We start from the raw sequence: 22,941 nt of genomic DNA, 5'->3' as shown, positions 1-22,941 counted from the left end.
TATTCCTTAATAGCATATAAAACAACATTTTTATAATGTACATATATGTACATATATGTATGCACCTATAAAAAGTTTTTACTATATTTTATAATTTGTCAAAGATTTTTATGACAGTATTAAATCGATAGGAAAAGTAGAATCAACTATAATTACAGAATTAACGATTTACTCTTGAGATGATAAAATTATAATTAACAACATCAGTATTTATCAGTATATTAAGCAAGTAAATTACTAGGTTATTTATATTATAATTTTAAAACACAATTTATAGTATATTATACTATAAATAGTATATTATACTATATTATACTACACATAAGCTGCAACGATTTTCTTACTGGTTTCTTACATTTTTTTGCATTTGAATGTATTATTATATTACATGGTTGTCGCATAAAAATTTACATTTGAAAGCAATTGCATGAGTAAGAATGTGGGGAATAATATTGCGAGTTTAGTATTACGATACTTATAGTTGTCGAATGCGGAGGAGAAACTAGAAGAGCAATACTGCTATCGGAAAGTCATATCGTACAGCTATAGACATTCTGAGGTTTGTCACATGAAGCATCGCGAAGTTGATTCACAGTATTGTTGATAGAAATGAAGAATTTTGAATTTTATATTTGAAGAAATTATCGAAATTTTTTTTTAACTATTGGTCACGCGTGAATTGTGACTTAATATTATTAAAATTAAGTATTCATATATGAAATATCTTATCTATTTTATTTTATTGTATTAATAAATATTTACGTTGGAAAAGAGTGCTAAATATATATTGGAATAATCATGACAGTTAATATTTTGTGATAACAATAATTAATTTATTAACATTTGCATTTAATAATATCATTAAGTAAAAAAGAAAACATAAATATTAATATAATTTAATTATTTAATTTATATTAATTTTAATAATTCTAAAAGTTTAATTAACATTAACATTTTACTTAACAGTCATCTGACTTAACAGTTGAAAGTGAAATTAAAGGTAGAAAAATGCAGGTTCTTGAATTTACATTAAAAATTCTTACTGTTGTGGGATGTTGGCCACCAAATTCTTGGACATCATTGTGTAAATCATCTATAACGCATATACAACTTTCATAATATTGCTGCTGTTTACTTTTATGCTGCCTCAACTTATGGATGTTCTTCTGAATGTCGATAATATCGACGATTTTACAGATGCTTTTTATATTATGCTCGCCATGTCTTGTAAAATGATCGGTCTTTTAGTAAATCGCAAGAATGTAGAAATATTAACTAATATTCTTACTAAAAAACCATTTATCCCAATGGAGAGTGACGAAGTAGAAATCCGTCACAAATTTGATAGAACAATACAGTAAGTATTAAAAATTAGAAATAAAAATATCTTAGTTTTTTAAGATTAATTAAATTATGCAGAACATAATGGCGCAAAGAAATATGTTCTTATAATAAACCATTTAGTTGTTTTATGTTTAGTACCAACACATTATTGTATACAATTCTGGTTGAGACAACATGTACATGTATTGCATTGATATCATTATTCACGGATTTTTCGGAAAAATAATTTAACTTATAAAGAGTGGACGCCATATAACTACACATCCGAGGTAATATTCTGTGTTATATACGTTCGTCAATTAATAAGCTCGACCATGGGGTCTATGGTGAATGTAGCGTGTGATAGTTTGATTTGCGGTTTATTATTGCACGTATGCTGTCAGATCGAGATACTGGAATATCGATTAAAAAAGATCTCTCACAGTCAAAACCATCTGCGCGAGTATATACAACAACACGATTGTATATTTAAGTTAGTCTCTGTTTAAAAATTAAAATTTATAATTAAAAATTTTGAAAATTATAAATAACTGAAAGATATTATTGTTAATAAATAATTGTGTAGCTTCTTTAGATAATTTTACTTTATATATTAAATGATAATAAAAAATTAATTGCTTTTATATTTTTAAAATAAACATATAAAATTATAAAAATATTTTTCAAGTAAAAATTAATGCGTTTTCAAATAAATATATTTTTATATTTTTATTTTGTAGATTTGCATGTATGGTAAATGAGAAATTCAAAATAATCATCGCTATTCAATTTATAATAAACACGCTAGTGGTATGCTCCAACTTATATCAATTGACAAAAATAACGTTAAATGCACAGTGTTTCCCATTGATATTATATATATACTCCATGTTGATACAAATTCTTATCTATTGTTGGTATGGAAACGAAGTAAAGCTAAAGGTGTGAATTGTATGTATATTTTTGAAAGTTCGTGCACATATACAGTATTATAATTTATTACTTACGCAATGTTACTTATAAAATTCTTAATCTACAAATAAATCTAGTAACAAACTTATGACTGAAAAAAGACATATATATATATATATATATATATATATATATATATATATATATATATTGCAATTTCTTTTTATAAAAACTTTGTGTAATACGTTAATTAATATATTTGCTATATTTTTTAAATACAGAGCGTACAACTTGCCGCTAACATTTTTAGAATGGGATAGTTCACATTGAAGCAAAATATAAAACAAAGTTTATTAATTATTATGAATCGTTCATTAATACCTATTGAGTTTTCTAGCGCGTATATTCTCACGATAAATCTTAATTCCTTTGCAAGCGTTAGTACAACCGATTTATTATTATTAAACAATTAATTATTAATTAATATTATTTTATCAAAAATAATAAAAATAATAATAAATGTCAATTTTTATAATTTTTGATATGAAAAAATTAATAATATTCATATAAAAAATTTGCTATCTTTATAATTATAACTATTTTTATAATTATATTGTTATAAAAATTACATATTTTTCTATTAATATAAAAATTAATTTCTATATACTTTTCTATATACTTATATGTACTTTTATATACATTATAGAGATTGTAATAATTATGTAATATAATTCTTTTGTAATATGGTATATATATATATATATATATATATATATATATATATACCAGTAATTATGTAATATAATTCTTTTGTAATATGATATATATATATATATATATATTCCATATTATTCCATATTAGTAATTATGTAATATAATTCTTTTGTAATATGATATATATATATATATATATATATATCATATATATATATATATATATATATATATCATATATATATATATATATATTCCATTATTTATGACAATATTATATATACTATATTACAAAAGAATAATTTTAAAATAAATTTTGTGAAACGTTCATATTTTTGTTACAGGTATTTAAAACATCATATTCAGCTTACAATACAAATATTACAGATATAACAAATGCAAGCAACATAAATCAAATAAAAATATAGAAGCTAAGGTGCTATAATATTTTCCAATAAACTAATTATAGTTAATAGAAATTATTTTAATTATCTATTTATTATATAGTATTAATAAATAAATATATAATTGATTAATACATATTCTTTGTTGTTCATTAAATAATAATTTTTGTTTTTTATAATTTATAATTATACATTAGAATCTTCTATAGATATTTTAACAATGTAATAATTAGCAAAGAAATCTTATTTTTTTATTTAAAATATTTTTTTCAAAGATATTTAATTTTCGATATATTTAGAAATTTTGACACATTTTTTTCATGCTTTGGATATACATATATATATATATATATCTGAACGTTCTCTAAAAATAAGAAACAAAATGCATTTTTGCACAATATGATATTTTTCTGATTCATTCAGCGACTGAATGTATTGTATTATAACGTATACATTCGTTTTACCTATATGTAAATATTTAATGAGTTCTTTGAACCGCTTGTATCATGTCAGAATTATGAATAAATCAATAAGCGGCAGAACTAACGATGACAGAGAGTGAGGCGGAGTTGACGACAGAAACAAATTCCATATTTTCTATGTAAGTATAGCTCACATGCATCAAAATTTCATGGCGATACGCCATAATTCGTACTCTATCAAAACTTAGTTGTCTACAGGTTTTTCCTACATTTTTCTTTACATTTCAGTATATAACATCACATTTATAAGTCGGCATGTGAAAATTGTAAAAAAAAGTACAGCTACGCATATGTACTATTTTATAATAGTATTATTACGGACTGGGATATACTACTAAGTTTGGTATATATCTAATTATTATAATAATATGTAGTTCTCTAAAGTCTTTCAAGTCTTTCTATGAGAAAAAAAGTTAAGTGAACAATGAATGCAGAAAGTATTATTGCATGTTTATAGATACTGTAAGATTGGTTGGAGTTTTGTAAAGTAGTTGTAAAATAGCATACAAGATTTATAAGAAATTGATTGATATTTTTTATTCAAGTAAATAATATGTGTTAAATGTTATTCTCCAAAGTTAATGAATACAATGCAATCCTTTACAATATGATATTTTGTTATCTCTACAGTCAATATCTACTGAATTGTTTTATATGATTACATAAGAAATTTGAAATTTATGCTAGATAAATTATCAATCTATTGTTGCATATGGCATAAACTGCAAATGTTTTATATTTGCTATTATTATACATGTACATTTATTGATATTAAAATAGAAATAAAAGTAAAATCAAAACTGCACAGTAAAATGTGATTTTTCTATGTACGTTTAAAATTATGTAATTACATAATTGCTTTATCCTTTTTTAAGTGCAAATAGATTTAATTAGATCTAAAAAGCTTTAACTTTGTATATATTGTATGTTATCAACATATTTTTATAATTATATTATAATTATAATTTTATTACAATTATTATATTTTATTACATATTTTTTTTACAATTATAATTATATTATAATTATATATATCCGGTTTTTTGGCGTCTTGCGTCGCCGTCTATCTCATATATCCGTGGTGCGCGTGTTGTTAATACGGATACATAAGACTTACAGTTTTACGTCGGTTTCAATACAGAGATCTTTTCTCGGCAGAGTTAAACCGGTGGCACATGATGCTTTTTTGGCTGCTGGATTGGTTGCATGCTCCTGTGCTGGCTATTTTACTGGCTATTATGCTGGAAATTGTATAGCTATTATGCTATTGGTTACGCTGGTCTGCTGGATTTTTGTGATAGATTTGGTGCTATTTTTCTTGTGTGATCTTATGCTGGCTCACTTTGAAAATCAATCAAGACGCAGCTTTAGATCACATGATCAAAATATTCCCTTTGAATATTAAATATTCTATCATCTTCTGTTTGCTACAACTTGTCAAAGTAAAAATAAATATGACGAAAGAAAAATAAATAAATAAATATGTCAAATGCCTTTTATAAAATTCTAGCTACTCAGCCAGAAATTCAAGCCACGAAATTTCGCATCGTGTGAAGCTAAACTAGCAAGACAGTCAGCGCTGCCATCACGATAGCAAACATGCAAATCCAGTAAGAAATCTAGCAGTCAAAAAAGCACCGTGTGCCGCCGGCTTTACTTATGTAACATATATTTTTATTTTATTAGTTTCAACATGATTGAATTAAAAAAAAGATACAACACACTTAATAGTTCAATTCATCACAGATAAAGAAACAGTAGAATTAGTACGATCATGGATAAAGTGGGATATTCTACTTCTATCTATCTATAGAAGCCGGTTTAAAATGTCTTTTGACGTTGTCCGATGCCTTCGGCTATTTCTACATATATCCGCAAGTGTTAACATGCATATATGAGACCTACAGTTTTACGTCGGTTCCGAACGGCCAATATTAAGGAAGGGAGGAGGGAGAATTACTCTAGGCGGTTTGCCAGATCTCCCTAGAGGATCTCCTTGTCGTTTATAAATATTGTCGGCCGAGATCAAGATTCAAACTCGAAACTTCTGACTTAGTCTCGCGTTAATTCACAACTCTATCTTTATTCACATGACGTTTGTATTATGATGATCAGGAACGTTATAATTGTTATGAAGAACACAACGCTCTCTCGCAATTATAATTATGTTATAATTATGTTATAATTATATTATTGTATAAATCATAAAAAATATATAATGTAAAATGTATAATAATATATAATAATGCTAGTGTTTTGTTTCATATTAGAGCTCGAGTAAGAGATATTTCGTGAAATGTGTATGCAAGTTATGCAATTTCCATTCAAAGTCCTCACAGTGGCAGGATGCTGGCCACCAATCTCCTGGTCTTCGTTATGTAAACGGACAGTGTACAATGCATATACAGTTTTCGTATGTTTATTGTTACTTACCTTCATGTTGCCGCAATTTATGGATATTATTCTGATTGTCGATAATCCGGACGATTTCACGGAAACTTTTTATGTAATGCTGGCTATGGTCATAGCTTGTTGTAAAATGTTCAGTCTATTACTAAATCGCAAAAATATTGAGATATTCACCGACACGTTGGTTGAAAAACCGTTTAAACCGTTGGAACCAGATGAAATTGAGATTCGACAAAAATATAACAACATAATACAGTAAGGAGTTGGAACATCTTAGTGTCAGATAAAAGGATCATTTTAATTTTAGTTTCATGATTATCTCCATATTAGTAGTAGTTTTATATAATCTTTAATATATAGTTGTATATAATATATATTTATATATAATTATTTTATGTTGTAGCATTTTCTATTTAATTAATAACATAATGAATACAAAATATACTACTAATAATGATACAAAAAATATACAGATAAATAAAGATCTTTTTGTTACTTAAGAAAGAAATAGGAAATATATATTTCTTCTTTTTTTTTTAATTAAAGGAGGGAAATACAAAAATAAAGTCATCGCGAATTAGTCCAGCCTCCATAGTTATTTTGCAGGACCTATTCCATGTGCTACACGATTATGATCGAGACAACGTGCGCGTGTATGAATTTGACATCCTTATTTACCGACTTCCGGAAAGGAGATTTAGCGTATAGGGAATGGTTACCTTACGAATGTTCCGGTGTGATATATTATTTGATATACTTCCGCCAAATAATAAGCTTGACGGCTGCATCCATCGTAAATGTTGCCTGCGACGTAACGATTTGTGGTTTGCTGCTGCATATTTATTGTCAGATAGAGATGTTAGAATGCCGTTTAAAGAAATCTCTGCGCAATCGAAGCGATTTGGGTGAATGTGCACGCCAGCATGATCGTATTTATAAGTTAGACTTTGTATAACTTTATATATTTTAATTATGTTTTAGTCTTAAAATATGTATTTAATTTGAATTATTTTAATATCTTATTTTAATATCTTTCAACTTTTTCTCTTATTTTTTTACAAATTTTATCAATTCAAAAAAGATTAACTATAATTATGCTTATATTTAATCATGAGCAATAATAATAATTTCAAAATTAAGCTTAACAATATTTTTCTTATTTAGATTTGCATATATGATAAATGAGAAGTTCAAGTTTATAATCATTATTCAGTTTACAGCAAGCATGTTAGTAATGTGTTTTAATCTTTATCAACTTGCAAAAAAAACATTAAGCGCGGAATATATTCCGCTAATATTATATACGTTATGTATGTGCTTGCAAATTTTTATTTATTGTTGGTATGGAAACGAAATAAAATTAAAGGTATTAAAAATGTGCACAATTATATATATATAATTATACATTATACATTAAATATATTTTGTTAATATAATTAAAAAATATAACAATAAAATTCTAAAATGTATTAATATAATAAAATTAGATAAATTTAATTGTTTTATTTAAATTTAATATTATATGACACACACATACACACACACACACACACACACACACACACACACACACACACACACACACACCCCTACACACATATTTATTAATATATAATATATTTTATATATTTAATTTATTTAAACATAATATTTAAAACTATAATAGGGAATGTTATATTTATAATTATCTTGATTTATCTTTATCTGACACTGTTACAGAGCATTCAATTTGCTGATAACATTTTCGGGATGGATTGGGTAACAGCAGACAAGAAAATAAAAAATAATCTTATAATAATTATGAATCGCTGTTTAACACCCATTGAATTTACTAGTGCTCATATTATTACAGTAAATCTGGATACTTTCGTAAAGGTTAAAAAAATTTATTATATTTAAATCTATTATATTATATTTTCATAATTCTAATGAACATAATTAAATTAAAAATTGATATGTTTCTGTAGTTGCTTAAGACATCATATTCAGTATACAATATACTTACACACATGTAAGAGGAGAATAGTAATGATAGTAAAAGGGGAAGAATGTATAGTTGTATGGCTATGCTTGTGCTAAAGAATATTATACAATAGACGTAAAAATATCGATTATTATAATCATAGTTTTTGCAATTGCATATATTATAGATATAAATAAAAAAAGTTATTAGTCTGTATTTTTAGTTTGTATTATATGCCTTCATTCAAATTTTTCATTAAAGATTTGTTATAAATCAAAAACATATGTGATTAAATATATGCTTAATATAATTAAATTTTAATAATATTTATGAAATGGACAATTTATATAATAAAAATTAAAAGTTTTTTAAAGAAAAATCAGTTATCAACTTAAAATGATACTTATGTAAAACAGAAGACAATTCTACAGATATAGTTAAAGAAGAAGAAAGAAATAAATAATATTTTTAAAGAAAATTGGCAGCTGACAGATAGATTTGTTTAAAAATTAATTATATTTAACAGAGTGCTTTGCACATAGATATATGTATTTATTTGTACTTATCTTTATTTAGAAGACACAAATATGGAAATACGAGGAATAGAATAAATTACGATTTGAAATAACACGAGACTATGTTGAACACGTACTAGTAACAACAGAAAAAATAAAGTATCTTTTAGATGAATAATAACCTTCATCAAAATTGCATGAAGGCAAATCGTCGATGGTAAGGGGACAGCGGAATAATGAAATTCCCGTATATCCATCATGTATTTAAATATCTCAGTTTTTTGCATAAAAAAATCATATCATCGTCGCATATCGTCGTTTACATTCGAAAAGAAAATTTCTGCTGGTGATTCAACTTAAAATATAAATATTCCGTTAGCTAAATTTCTGTATTATGATAATGACATAAGTAGAAAATGGAATAAGAAACCATAAGTAGAAAAAAATCATCTATAGACAGTCTGATGAAGTGATGAAACGTGTCATGATACCTTTTCCTCATACTTCACCCGATCAAAATTCGTTGTACCAGTCTTCACAAAATTTCTAAACAAAATTTATTTAAAAAGATTTAACTTTTACGATTTTTATTTTTTTCATCATCATTTATTTTCTTTGTCAAGTCATAAAAAGTTTATTATATTATTTCAGTTTTTTAAAATTTATATTACTAATGTAAATAGAAAGTCTTGCTTCTTGCAACTGAATAAAAAATTTTTCCTTTGATATCCAAAATGGATAATAATGAACAAATGTTAATTTTTGGTAATTCTAATGTTCGGAAAAATTATATTCGGCAAAACGTTAGAACGGAAGATAAGATGAATCTGTTAAAATATACACTCACGTTAATGATGTTTGCCGGATGCTGGCGACCGACGTCATGGGTATCCTCGTTCAAATATAAACTTTACAACGTTTATACGACATTTCTGATTCTTATGTTATATGCGTTCGCGATTTCTCAACTTATGGCTATTGTTTTAAATGCCGCCAATCCTGAAGAATTTACTAGCGTTTTGTATATGATGATGACCGTGTGCATCGCGATCTTTAAGATATCCAGTATGTGGATGAATCGTAAAAATGTAGCGGACATTATTAATATTCTTACCAAGAAACCATTTAAACCGAAGATAGCTAGCGAAATAAAGATTCGTCAAAATTTCGACAAAATGATACGGTAAATATTATGTTTAATTATATCTTTTTTATAAATATTTATTTGTATTTTGTCTGAATTTTATTCGTAAAAATAATATAAGTAGTAAATCAATAATATTATAGTATTCGAAATTGTTCGTAGAGACAAGTGACTTGAATCTTTCAAATAAGTATTGATACTTAAAAAAAATTAAAAAAATATAGGAAATATAGGAAAGTAATACATTTTGTAATTAATTTTAAAATCATTTTGTAGGAATAATACATTAGCCTGTTTCGTCTTGGTCGAGACAACGTGTATGTGTATCGCTCTGACTTCTTTGTTTACGAACTTCAGGACAGGAACTCTAACGTACAAAGCCTGGTTGCCGTTCAATTACTCACCTCCGGTGTTATTTTCTCTCACATACGCTCACCAATTAATAAGCATGGCCACATGTGCCTTGATTAATCTTGCCTGCGATTGTTTCATCTGTGGACTTTTGTTACATATTTGTTGTCAAATTGAAATATTAGAATATCGGCTGAACAAATCATATACTTGGAAAAACTTGCGCGATTGCGTACGTCATCATGAGCTTATATTTGAGTCAGTTTCGTAAGAAATTTTATTTTTATAAATTAAAAACAAAAAACTTATTCTAAAATTTGTATTTATAAGATATTTACAATTCTCAATCTTTAAAATTTTCCTATATTATGTTTTTAATGAATTATAAAAATTCAATTTTTTAGTATAAATTATTTATTGAAATTATGTAATTGATATATAATTAATACTTAAAATTATTTTTCTTTGAATTAAGATTCTTTATTTTTGTGTGCTGTATGTCAGAAATAAAATAGTGGAAATAAGTAATTTCTTGATATACTAATATTAAAAACATTTAAGATTAACAGAATTAAATATTTTATTTGAGATGATTACATACAAAGTTACATACATGGTTTTTTTCAAATCAAAACTTGTTTATTGGATTGCAGCTTCGCTTCCATAATAAATGAAAGATTTGCAAAGATAATCGCTATCCAATTCATAACAAGTATGCTAGTAGTGTGTTCCAATTTGTACCAATTAGCTCAGATAACTTTGAGTGCAGAATATCTTCCTTTAGTATTATACACAATCTGCATGTTGATAGAAATTTTTATTTACTGTTGGTTTGGAAATGAAGTCAAATTAAAGGTATGCGTAAAATTAATATTTTACGAAAGAGTTGAATCAAATTTAATCCATTATGCAATGTATAAATATTATTTTAACTATTTTCTTACAGAGTCTTCAATTGATAGATCGTATTTTTGAAATGGAATGGCCAGAATTAAATAACAGCTTCAAAAAGGCATTTCTAATGATTATGAATCGAACAATGATACCTATCGAATTTACTAGTGCACATCTCTTTTCCATGAATCTTGAATCTTTCGTAGGGGTTAATATAGAAAAATATATTATTTTTGTAATTAATTTGTTTAATAAAATATTGCACATATATTTTTTTTATTTAATGTTATATTAATCTTATTGCATATATATATTTAAATTTAATAATTTAATTAAATAAAAAAGTTTCATTCTATTGCATTATTTTACTAAAAATATTATTAAGAATTTCTAAATACGTATTCTAAATACGTTTACATATTGTAGGTACTTAGAATGTCATATTCAGCATATACTTTATTACAACGGATATAAAAGCAATATAAAGAAAATTACATATATGGCATATAATAATTTTATAAATAATATTTGATGTGTAAATAAATGACAAATTAAAATTGATTGATGAATAATATATTGATAAATAATATAATTGATGAATAATATATTTTACAAAAATTAATAATCTGTTATAAATGTATAAATTTATTTATTTATCTTTTAAAAATGTTAAAAAATTTTTAAAGTGTTATATTTTTTCAAATATTTATATCTTATTGCAAAATTAAAACGTGCCAGAAGAACAAATTAGAGAAACATATTATAAATATAATATTTTGTAATAAGTGAGTACGACAATGTATCAAGATTTTATAAAAAGATTTTATAAATTTTGTCTACAACATATAATCTACAAGTATCAGAATGGACTTCGTGGATCAGATCAATTCTTGGAAAATAGTTCAGGTTTGCTTTCACAACAATAATGTTACTTTAAAAGAAAAATGTAATAAAAAATATTGCATTGCATAAGCTATAGCCATTGTAAAGTCTTTTTCTTCGATTTATTCGTAATTAATGCATGACAGCAATGTTATCACGCAATATCAAAGGAATCTCAGAGTATCTCAATACGTTAACGAAGATTATATAATTGATTACAGTGATATGTATATATATATATATATATATATATATATATATATATATATATACTAGATTAATTAGATTGTAAAATTTCTTGTATGGAAAAAGAAACGTATGTTATTAAAGAATTCGGAAAAGGACATTTCGTTTAAAAATCATGAGTGCTGAAATTTGCGATTCTTACAATCGCCGAATGACGACCATTCTCGTCGACATCGCTGATCAAACATGCATTATATTATGCCTATACATTATTAATAATTAGTATAATGTACAACTTCACATTCGCGCAATTTATGGATATTGTGCTGAATGTGTCAATAATCCTGATGATTTTAACTAATATTGTATATACTATGTTTGCTACATGCTATAAAATATTTAATCTGTGAATGAATTACGAAGATTTTGTAGAATTAATTTAAATCTGACTGAGGGAACGTTCAAAACAGTAATATTTGCCGAAATCAAAATTTGACGAAATTTTGATAAAATAATACAGTAAGTTCAAGATTATCTCTTAATTTATTAAATCATATTTTGATTTATTAAATTATAGCCTGGTTTTTAACACTTGTATGAAATATTAAATATAAATATGAATAAAATAAATATAAAATAAATTTAAAATAAATATAAAAATAAATATGAAAATAAAATCTTGCAGATACAATAATTATAATATTTAATTTTTAAATATTTAGAAAATAATATATACCTTATTTCATGGAATTTTTGCATAAATTAAGCTGTTAATATAATTAATAAAAACTTTTTATCTATTTTTAAATTATTAATACTTTATGTATTATTTATGTGTATTAATTAGTTTTCTATGTTAAAAGATACATTCTTTTATTATAAAATAAAATAAACTTCTGGCTTTCGAATTAAAGATAAAATTATTCTTTTTTTCTAAGAACAAAGCAATGTATTACGCTATTTTGATCATGATCACTTGCGTAGGCCATGTCATGGTATCATTGACAAATTTCAGAAACAAGGAATTAACATTTAAAGAATGGGTACCATATGATTATTCATGATATTTTGATATTATCGTGATATACGTGATATTTTGTCTCACATATATTCGTCAATATGTAGGTGTATTATCTGCATCTCTTGTTAATGCTTGTGGCAGTCTCATTATTAGTTTGTTACTACATTTGTGTTGTAAGATTACGATTTTACAATATCGTTTAAAAGGTATGTAAATCGTAAATGGTCAGATTACTGTGCGTGACTGTACGTCAATATCATCACATAATCAAGTTAGTTTTGCGAAAAATGCTATTAGACTTAATTTTAGATTAAAATATAAATGTATATAAATCGATATGTTTAATATAGAAATAGGTAATTCAAGTATTACATTCAGATGGAATTTTAATTTCTACTGTTTAATATAAAAATTCTTTCTGCAGATACGCATAGGCGATGAACGCAAAATTCACAAGAATAATCGAGTCAATTTATAACAAGTTAATTGATACAAATTCGAGCACATTACAAATGTGCTTTCGTTTCTTTCCTGGCACTCTTCTCCTCAACAGGACATTATGAAAGACACTGAAAAATTATATCTAGCCAATAATTCAGTAATGGCAACAATAGCCAGGGGCAACATTTCCCTTCGGATTCATGAGGGCATGAGAATAAAAAATATTGATCTACGAGACGTCCTATTAGTGCCGGACTTATGCATGAATTTATTTTTAGTGGGCAAGATAACGGATATTCTATCACGTTCGACAAATATGCGGCAAGAATTTTGGACAAAAATAGTAATCAATCATTGACAGCCAAACGAGTAAATGGTCTCTATTATCTCGACGTTGATAGTAGGAGGAGTGCAAAGCGAGCGTCGAAACACAAAGATCCGACAATAATCTGATTCAATGGCATCGTCGCCTTGGTCTTAACTTTAAGGATTTAACTAACGCGACACAAAATGGCGCTTATAAGGATTTAAACCTAAGACAAGTGTCGAAGAACCCGGAATGCGACATTTGCCCATGTGGAAAGATGACGCGGACTTTTTTCCGCAGGAGTCAAAGCGGACTACAACCACACTACAATTGGTGCACTCGGATGTCTGTGGGCCCGTACAGACAGAATTTCATGGAAAGGCTAACTACCTTTATCACCTTCATAGATGACCATTTATGGTGGGTGTTCGTTTCGTCAGACACAAAAACGAAATATTTAAAGAGTTTGTCAAGATCAAATCAAAAGGGCATAAAAATAAAATGCTTGCAGACCGACAATGATACGGAGTACCTGAGCAACAAGTTCAAAGATTTCCTCAGACAAGGAATTCAGTTTCACCGTCCAACATAACCAGGAGCAGAACGGGGTTGCTGAGCGCCGCAACAGAATCTTGATTGAGATCGCGAGATATCTCCTCATTCAGTCGAACCTAACGCGATTATTTTGGGCGAAGGCTGTAACAGCGGCTAACTACATAAAAAACAGATGCTCATCAAAATCGTTAAACGGAAGGACTCCTTATGAATTATGACACGGGAAAAAACCCGACATCCTGCATCTAAATGAGTTCGGGAATAAAGTCTTTATTCTCGATAGATCTTCGAATAAGGGAAAATTTGACGAAGAAGGGCATATTATCGAATCAAAGGTTCCCAGAGATCGGAAGATAGAGGTCGCACGAGATATTAAGTTAGTTCGATCTAGCGACTCCAATGGCAACGAGGCGGCGCAATCGTCAAACGACTCAAGTACGATATTTGCGCCAGAATTAAAATTCGAGGGCGAGCGATCGGGACTTGACTCTCCTTATATCGAAAGCGAATCAGAGCAGTGCGAATGAAGAAAATATAAACGAACAGCCGATTGACGCTGAAAGCACGCAATCGAGAAGAAGTTCCGGGAAGTCACGAAAAATAAGGACAGGTAGCAGAGGTCGCCCACGCAAAGAGTACAATCTCGTTGAGTTCGCTGGAGGGGCCGAAGAAGCGTCTATGGCGAAAATATTTCTGTCCCAAGCAGTGTCAAGTACACCCGGACGAATGGTGCTGATCCATGGCAAGGAATTAAAAAATGTCATAGATAACGATATCTGGGAGATAATCGATCATCCGAGAGGCGAGAATGTTATAGGCAACAAATTTGTTTTACGAAATAAGTACCATCTCAATGGTGATCTGGAGAAAGGCAAGAATCGTCGCTAGAGTTTTGCCCAACGCCCCTGTATGGATTACGAGACTTCCTCTCCCGTCGCACGTCTAGTTCCATCTGCCTTGCAATTGCACTAGCATCAAAATGTGGGATGATGATCGAGCAAATCGATGTAACGGCGGCGTATTTTAATGGCGTACTGGAAGAAACAATATATATGGAAGTCTCGGAAATGACAGAAGAAATTTTAGAATTCCTAACGAGCGAAGAAGAAGAAGACGACTCACGTGAAAGCCCAAAAGATGAGATACTCCGTGCAGGAGATAAAATGTGTCTACTGAAAAAGGCAGACGGGCTACGTCAGGCCGGTCACCAATGGTACATTCGACTAGATCGAGAGCTCAAGAGTTTACCCAGTCCGGAAATGATTTCGGTGTTTATTTCCGTGGTCGAGGAGGAGACTTGGCGATCATAATCATCTACGTGGATGACATCTTAATCATGTCTCAAAACAGTTCGGAGATAGCAAGATTCAAGAACGTGCTGAAAAGAAATTTCTCGATCAAGGAGTTTGGCGAAGTGCGGCGTTGCCTTGACTTGGAATTCGTTCGGCGAAATGAGGGATTTTCGATCCACCAGAGAGATTATGTGGAGGAAGTGATATCTCATTTCGGGATGACAAACTGCAAGCCTGTGTCCACGCCCCTGGCATCAGGTCTAGGATCCTCAGAAATAGAGAGATGAAGCACCGAGAACGCCGAAAAAGCAAAGAAAGTTCCTTACCGCGAACTCGTGGGTTCGCTGATGTACTTAGCAACGGCAACGATAGGCCTGATATTGCGCACGCAGTCAGCTGGCTGAATCGTTTCAATGACTGTCATGAGATCCACTGGTCTGGCGCTAAACGTGTGCTACGTTACTTACGGGGTACGTCTGACTCTGGCATATAAGCGGACAGGTCGCTCGTTGATCGAATACGTGGACGCCGATTGGGCGAATTGCCCCGACGATAGAAAGTCGTATACCGGCTACGCATTCTAATGGGGCTGTATCCTGGGAAAGCACCGGACCGTTGCTTTATCTTCGACCGAGGCAGAGTATATGGGAATATGCGAAGCGACTAAGAAAGCGATCTACATACGGATTTCTGATGGAACTCGGCTTCGAGGATTTGACCGATATCCAATTTTTCTGCGACAACGTGGGCAGAAACTCATAATAAATCCAGTGTTCCATTCGCGCATGAAACACATAAACACCCGGTCACTTTGTGCGAGAAGCTGTAAGAAACCACGGTATAAAGCTGAAGTATGTGCCGACAGAAGACATGGCTGCCGACATACTTACAAAGAATTTAAAGCATCGCAAATGCTTGAACCCGTTAGGATTGATTCTTTAGTTCCTAGCACAACGAGGGGGAGTATTGAAGCTCAAGTTTCCCGTGCTCATGCATTGCGCGTGAATCGCGCTGCGTCAATTGTAAATATATTTATTTTAAATTATTTTAATTCTGATAGAAATTGTGTATAGAGAACCTAAAGCAGATTTTTTTAAATTTAAAAATGTTTTTGATATCTAACATATTGAATAAAAAACATTTCTACGACACATATCGTAGTGGAAAGAGTATTGAAACTCAAGTTTCCCGTGCTCATGCATTGCGCGTGAAGCGCGCCACGTTATAAATCGCGAGATGTCGCGATTTATCTCTCTACCTCTATCTTACTGTATTCCTCGTTCATTGTTTTTCTCATCAAGCCCATTCGCTGTGCTTTTCACTACGTGTGGACTCTTCAATATAATAAACTCAGCGTAAAAATTACACGGATTGTTATCGTTTCTTTCCTAGCATACCCTTCTCCTCAACAAATTATGTACCGTTAAAGTTACTCTCTTGCTCTATTAGATTATGTGAATTAAAATTAATATTAAATGATATGATTTAAAATATGGACAATAATAAATAATTTTTGTATATCCAGTAACACATTAAGATATAACGCGGATTATTCACAACATTTCATATTCAACTGACAAATTTTTGAAAAGTTAATTTTCTTTTTCACTGTATTATAACAATACAACTTTATTTTTCTCTAAATATGGAAATAAAAATAATACATTTTTTGTAATAAAAATTACACATAGAAGTAATCATATTTTTTAAAAAAAGGTACACAATTATATTGTACTGTACAGAATGCATAAAGCATTACTGAAATTTAGACACTCAGTTCTCCTTTTTTTCTGTTCGACTATAATCTTATATAGTGTATTTTTAAGACTGCTCCCTACTCAATTATATTGAATATGTAGGAGTCAATAATGAGCCGTTTCTCAAGCCAAAGGTAATAAATGATACATATCTTACATATTAGAAAATGACATACAGAGACGATTATTTATATATCATTGGACTATTGGTACAGAATATATTCTTCCCTTTGGGCTATATTAGAATTTTCTTTGTATCTAGATACAGAAATGAAAGTAGCATTTTTCTTTTTTTATTTAATAAAAGTTGCTAGAAGTAATTCTAGTAGTTATCTAGTAGCATAGGTATTATTTTAAAAACGTATTCTAAAGTTATAAATATTAAATATGCATAGGAAGAGAGGAAATACCATTGACAAGAAATATTATCACGGTAAAATAGCATTGAATATCTATTCAAGAAGATATTCATCGGTGCACTCTCTTGAAACTGTGTTATATGATCTTTTTTATCATGTGATAGAAATTCTATCAAATTAAAGTGAGAGACATATCGTTGTGAATACTGTTTAAAGATTTCTATCAATTAATACTATAGAGAGTTGGAAATATATATTATAATATATTTGTGTATATATTTTTTACTTCTTCTTAATCAAACAAAAATTAAGAATGCATGTTTTAAAACTGACACGTACAATCGTTACAATCGCTGGATGCTTTCGACCACTTTCGTGGACATCTTCGTTTAAACGGACAATTTACAATATCTACAGGTTATATATAATTAGTATGTTATATACGTTCTCATTATCACAATTTATGGACATTGTATTAAACGTTAAGAATCCTGATGATTTTACTGATAATTTAAATATGATGATGACTTCATCTGCTGCAAGCTGTAAGATATTCATTATATGGTTAAATTATAAGAATATTACGGCGTTAATTAACTATCTTATCGAAGAGCCATTTAAACCTTTAGACTTAGGTGAGATAAAAATTCGACGACAATATGATAAAATAATAAGGTAAGTATATTTTTTATTTAATAATCTTTTGTCTTTTATCAATTTTTAGTCTATTGTAGATATTTTTTTATTTTTTTATTTTAATACTGCACATATAGAGTGCATGCCGAAATACTGAAGAGTAATGAAGAAGAGTGAAAATCTATATAATTACATTATGATATATTTTAAATTTTCAATTCTATTAGCATATTTCGAAACGCATTCGAAATTCTGTAATTATATCTTTAAAAAATATATTTAAAATTATGATTTAGAACTTAAGAAATTAATTTTTGTTATTTACTATTTAAGATATTTAAGAATGTGTAAAATAAATTTGTAAATAATTTGATAAGAAATTAATTTAAAATTAAATTACATATAATTATCAATAATATTATTAAAAAGTAATATTTTACTATTACAAAAAAATGAACGTTATTTTATGTTAAGGTTTAAAATATAACAATTTCTTAAATTTCCTTCTTAGGAACAATACGTTACGTTATACGAGTTTGATTGGAACAACATGTTTATTTATATCCTTGGTGTCATTGTTTACTGACTTCAGACACAGGAAATTAACATATAGAGAATGGGTGCCATATAATTATTCATCTTACATGACTTATTCTTTAACGTACGCTCAGCAAATGATAAGCACAATGCACTGTGCTTGTGTAAATGTCGGTTGTGATACTCTCTTATGTGGACTCTTAATGCACATATGTTGTCAGATCGAGATACTGGAATATCGTCTCAAGAAAGTCCTGAATAATCAATTTACTCTGGGTTATTGCGTACGCCATCACAATCGAATTTTTGAGTTAGTTACTATATTAATGCTATAAACTTATTTAACATTTAGTATTGCTGTTAAAAGTATTATTTAACAAAACTGTATGATTAAAGTCATTGTTTCTTCTTTTTATTTTTTTATCCCTATTTTCACTATTGTAATAAATTTGGAATTTTATGTAAAGCAATAAAATAAAAATAATTAAAATGCTTTAAAGAAATTTTATATAAAAATATTATATCACACATTATTATTATCAGTTTCTACTATTATTGCAATTATAAGTATTTCTATGCTTTATTAATATGTTAATTTGTTAATTTAGCATGTATAATTTTATTCATAATTTGTAAATTAATCGAAAAATAATGACAGAATGTATTTATTAATTATGACAATATAATTGTTCTTGTTAAATCTTATTTATTAGTAATAATAATATAATTGCTTTTATAATATCTTGATATACAAATGTTACAAAATTGAAAACTTAATTGCAGGTATGCACAGATGGTGAATATGAGATTTACAAAAATAGTCGGATTTCAATTTATAGCAAGTACGATGGTGATTTGCTCCAATTTATATCAATTAACCAAATCGACTTTGAGCGCAAATCATGTTACATTAATTATGTATACAAGCTGTATGCTGACACAAATATTTATTTATTGCTGGTTTGGAAACAAAGTCAGATCAAAGGTATATGTAATAAAATAGATCATTAGAAATCATAAATAATATATTTTATATATTATTCTGCAGAGCCTTCAACTAATGGAAAATATTTTTCAAATGGAATGGCCAATTGTGAATAATACTATTAAAAAAGGCTTTATAATAATTATGAAACGTGCAATGGTACCTATTGAAATTTCTACTATATATATATTGACCATAAATTTGGACTCTTTTGTAGCAGTTAGTATAAAAAAATTTATCTTAATGTAGTTGCAGTAATTAATTCAAATAGTTATTTAATAAATTACAATACTTATAATTTTCATTATATTTATATGATAAAAATTTCTTTATTAAATTATTTACTTATATGTTTATAAGCAGTCTAGAATTTGCTAATATAATTATTATTTTTTATATATTAGCATTATCACATTTTTAATAATTTTAAATGTTTATTTATCATTTCAGTTACTTAAAACATCATATTCTGTTTACAATTTATTGGTACGAGTACAGTAATATTAGAAATAAGAAAATATATAGTACAATATTATTTAAATAATAAAATGACTTTCCCATTTATTTTATGTATATTGTAAAAGAAAAATATAATAAGATGATTGTTATCGAAAAAAATCTTAATATTTTATATTTATTTTATTTAAAATAAATGTTATATATACTTAGCATTGATTTTTATATTTTAAAATTATTATATATCAGAAAAAAATATAAAGAAAAAGTTAAAATTCGATGTTAGCAATTGTTCAATTTTGTATATTTTAATAAAATACAGGTTTATATTTTTACATTTTTAAATAAATTGATATAAAATAAGAAACATATGCACATATTTTCAATAAAATGTTTTTATAACTTTACTTTAATACTTTTATATGTAGAATTATTAGAGGAACGGTAAAAAATAGTTATTGTTATTAAAGAAAAAGATGAAAATTATAGTTTACTATGGAATATGCAGATAATATAATACTTCTTTGCTTGTTTATGTTGCATGTAAGAATCAATATCAAGATTGCATCAAAATAAAAAAGATAAAATATCTTATATACGGATAACAGATACATCAGATAGACATAATTGTATTGCGTGGCACATAAAATAATATTATAAAAATTTAGGTGTTGCTAAGTTTCTTGATTTGTTTTTTCTATCTGTTTGACAGTAATCTTATAAAGTATATTTTTAATACATATATGCTTCCTACTGAATTATATTGCATATGTAGGAATCAATACTGAGCAATATGCTCGGTATTCTCTCTTTGTCTCTAGATAAAGATAATAAATAAAATATGTAACTTATATGTCGATAAATAACATGTAAGGCGATTATTCATAACTCATACGTTTTTAGTAAACTATTGGTAAAGAATGTATTCTCTCTTTTCAATTACATTAGAATTTCCTCTAGATTTAGATATAGAAATAAAAATAGCATTTTTTATAAAATTTTTAATAAAAATTGCAGATAGAAGTAATTTTAATCAGCTATCATACGTTTTGGAAACGTATTATTGGAGATGTATTATTGCGAATTTTGTACTACAAAGATACAGTTATTAAATATGCAAAAGAAGAGAGGGAATATCATTGGCAAGAAATATTGTCACTGTAGAATAATATTGAATATAGATATTCATCGTTTCATCCTCTTGAAACAATATTATATGATTTTTTTTTTATCATGTGATAAAAATTTTGTCAAGTTAAAGATAGAGACATATATTGTTGTGAATCTTTTAAAAATTTTTATCACAACTAATATCACAGAAAGTTGGTAATATATATTCAAATATACATAATCAAATATTTGCACATATATCTTTTTTACTTTTTCTTAAACAAGGATTAAAAATGCATGTTTTAAAATTGACATACAATCGTTATAATCACTGGATGTTTTCGATCACTTTCGTGAACATCCTTGTTTAACGGAGAATTTATAATATCTATAGATTATATGTAATTATATGTAAATATATGTAATTTAATTATATGTAGATTATATGTAATTAGAATGTTACACATTCTCAATGTCACAATTTATGGACATTATTCTGAACATTGATAATCTTGATGATTTTACTGATAATTTAAATATGATGTTGACTATGTCTGCTTCATGCTATAAGATGTTTATTGTATGACTAAACTATGAAAACATGACCAACAACGTTGTGATTTTGCCACTCACGTTACTCTCTTTTTCTATCCTTGTTTGCGTACGTGCGATCTCAACTAAATTAATAGCGTTTGATCTTATTTTTTTTATCTTATTATTTTTGAATAAAAGAAACTCATTTATTGCAGCCTTTATTTTTTACAATGGCTTCTTCTTAATAGCTAGCTTGATACTCTTACTCCCTTCTAGCGCGCGCTCAACCATCTTTTTTTTTAATAGCGCCACGCTTTACCGCCACAATAAATTTTAGGCGTGAAACTCAAACGTCTGAACAATAATTGATGAATAATATATTTTACAAAAATTAATAATCTGTTATAAATGTATAAATTTATTTCTTTATCTTTTAAAAATGTCAAAAATTTATAAAGTGTTATATTTTTTCAAATATTTATACCTTATTGTAAAAATTTATTTATACCTTATTGCAAAATTAAAACGTGCCAGAAGAACAAATTAGAGAAACATATTATGAATATAATATTTTATAATAAGTGAATACGACAATATATCAAGATTTTATAAATTTTGTCTACAACATATAATCTACAAATATAAGAATGAATTCGTGGATTAGATCAATTCGTGGAAAACAATTCAGGTTTGCTTTCACAATAAAACAATAATGTTACTTTAAAAATGTAATAAAAAATCGCATTGCACAAGCTATAGCCATTGTAAAGTC

General features: G+C 27.4%; 3 protein-coding genes and 2 pseudogenes across 3 annotated transcripts; all 5 read left to right on the top strand.

The window, feature by feature from the left end:
* The first annotated feature begins 427 nt into the window (after window positions 1-427).
* On the top strand, window positions 428-2,440 carry LOC105429291 (odorant receptor 46a-like; annotated as a pseudogene).
* A 2,529-nt stretch (window positions 2,441-4,969) lies between these two features.
* Window positions 4,970-8,467, top strand: LOC112552786 (odorant receptor Or1-like). The gene is made up of 4 exons (XM_089077152.1): window positions 4,970-6,499; window positions 6,851-7,183; window positions 7,409-7,610; window positions 7,964-8,467. The coding sequence occupies exons 1-4, from the start codon at window positions 6,132-6,134 to the stop codon at window positions 8,141-8,143; spliced, it is 1,083 nt and encodes a 360-aa protein (XP_088933278.1). The 5' UTR covers window positions 4,970-6,131; the 3' UTR covers window positions 8,144-8,467.
* Window positions 8,468-8,552: 85 nt separating this feature from the next.
* LOC105429284 (uncharacterized) lies at window positions 8,553-10,572 on the top strand. Its single transcript, XM_089077153.1, has 2 exons — window positions 8,553-9,905; window positions 10,143-10,572. The coding sequence occupies exons 1-2, from the start codon at window positions 9,457-9,459 to the stop codon at window positions 10,486-10,488; spliced, it is 795 nt and encodes a 264-aa protein (XP_088933279.1). The 5' UTR covers window positions 8,553-9,456; the 3' UTR covers window positions 10,489-10,572.
* Window positions 10,573-11,975: 1,403 nt separating this feature from the next.
* LOC148936651 (uncharacterized) lies at window positions 11,976-13,763 on the top strand (annotated as a pseudogene).
* A 4,140-nt stretch (window positions 13,764-17,903) lies between these two features.
* Window positions 17,904-21,887, top strand: LOC148936650 (4-vinylanisole receptor-like). The gene is made up of 5 exons (XM_089077147.1): window positions 17,904-18,586; window positions 19,059-19,394; window positions 19,868-20,069; window positions 20,133-20,288; window positions 20,520-21,887. The coding sequence occupies exons 1-5, from the start codon at window positions 18,225-18,227 to the stop codon at window positions 20,568-20,570; spliced, it is 1,107 nt and encodes a 368-aa protein (XP_088933273.1). The 5' UTR covers window positions 17,904-18,224; the 3' UTR covers window positions 20,571-21,887.
* The last annotated feature ends 1,054 nt before the right edge of the window (window positions 21,888-22,941 follow it).

The sequence above is a fragment of the Pogonomyrmex barbatus genome, unplaced genomic scaffold, assembly GCF_055798465.1.
Source record: "Pogonomyrmex barbatus isolate J1 unplaced genomic scaffold, ASM5579846v1 scaffold2, whole genome shotgun sequence".
Lineage (NCBI taxonomy): Eukaryota > Metazoa > Arthropoda > Insecta > Hymenoptera > Formicidae > Pogonomyrmex > Pogonomyrmex barbatus.
The sequence above is the reverse complement of the archived record's forward strand: the minus strand, read 5'-3'. Positions and strand labels throughout refer to the sequence as shown.

Coding starts and splice junctions, on each gene's coding strand:
- LOC105429284 (XM_089077153.1), top strand. CDS start 9,457: ATGGATAATAATGAACAAATGTTAATTTTTGGTAATTCTAATGTTCGG. Junction 9,906..10,142: donor AATTTCGACAAAATGATACG/GTAAATATTATG, acceptor ATCATTTTGTAG/GAATAATACATTAGCCTGTT.
- LOC148936650 (XM_089077147.1), top strand. CDS start 18,225: ATGCATGTTTTAAAACTGACACGTACAATCGTTACAATCGCTGGATGC. Junction 18,587..19,058: donor CAATATGATAAAATAATAAG/GTAAGTATATTT, acceptor TTTCCTTCTTAG/GAACAATACGTTACGTTATA. Junction 20,289..20,519: donor ATTTGGACTCTTTTGTAGCA/GTTAGTATAAAA, acceptor TTATCATTTCAG/TTACTTAAAACATCATATTC.
- LOC112552786 (XM_089077152.1), top strand. CDS start 6,132: ATGTGTATGCAAGTTATGCAATTTCCATTCAAAGTCCTCACAGTGGCA. Junction 6,500..6,850: donor AAATATAACAACATAATACA/GTAAGGAGTTGG, acceptor GTTATTTTGCAG/GACCTATTCCATGTGCTACA. Junction 7,184..7,408: donor CAGCATGATCGTATTTATAA/GTTAGACTTTGT, acceptor TTTCTTATTTAG/ATTTGCATATATGATAAATG.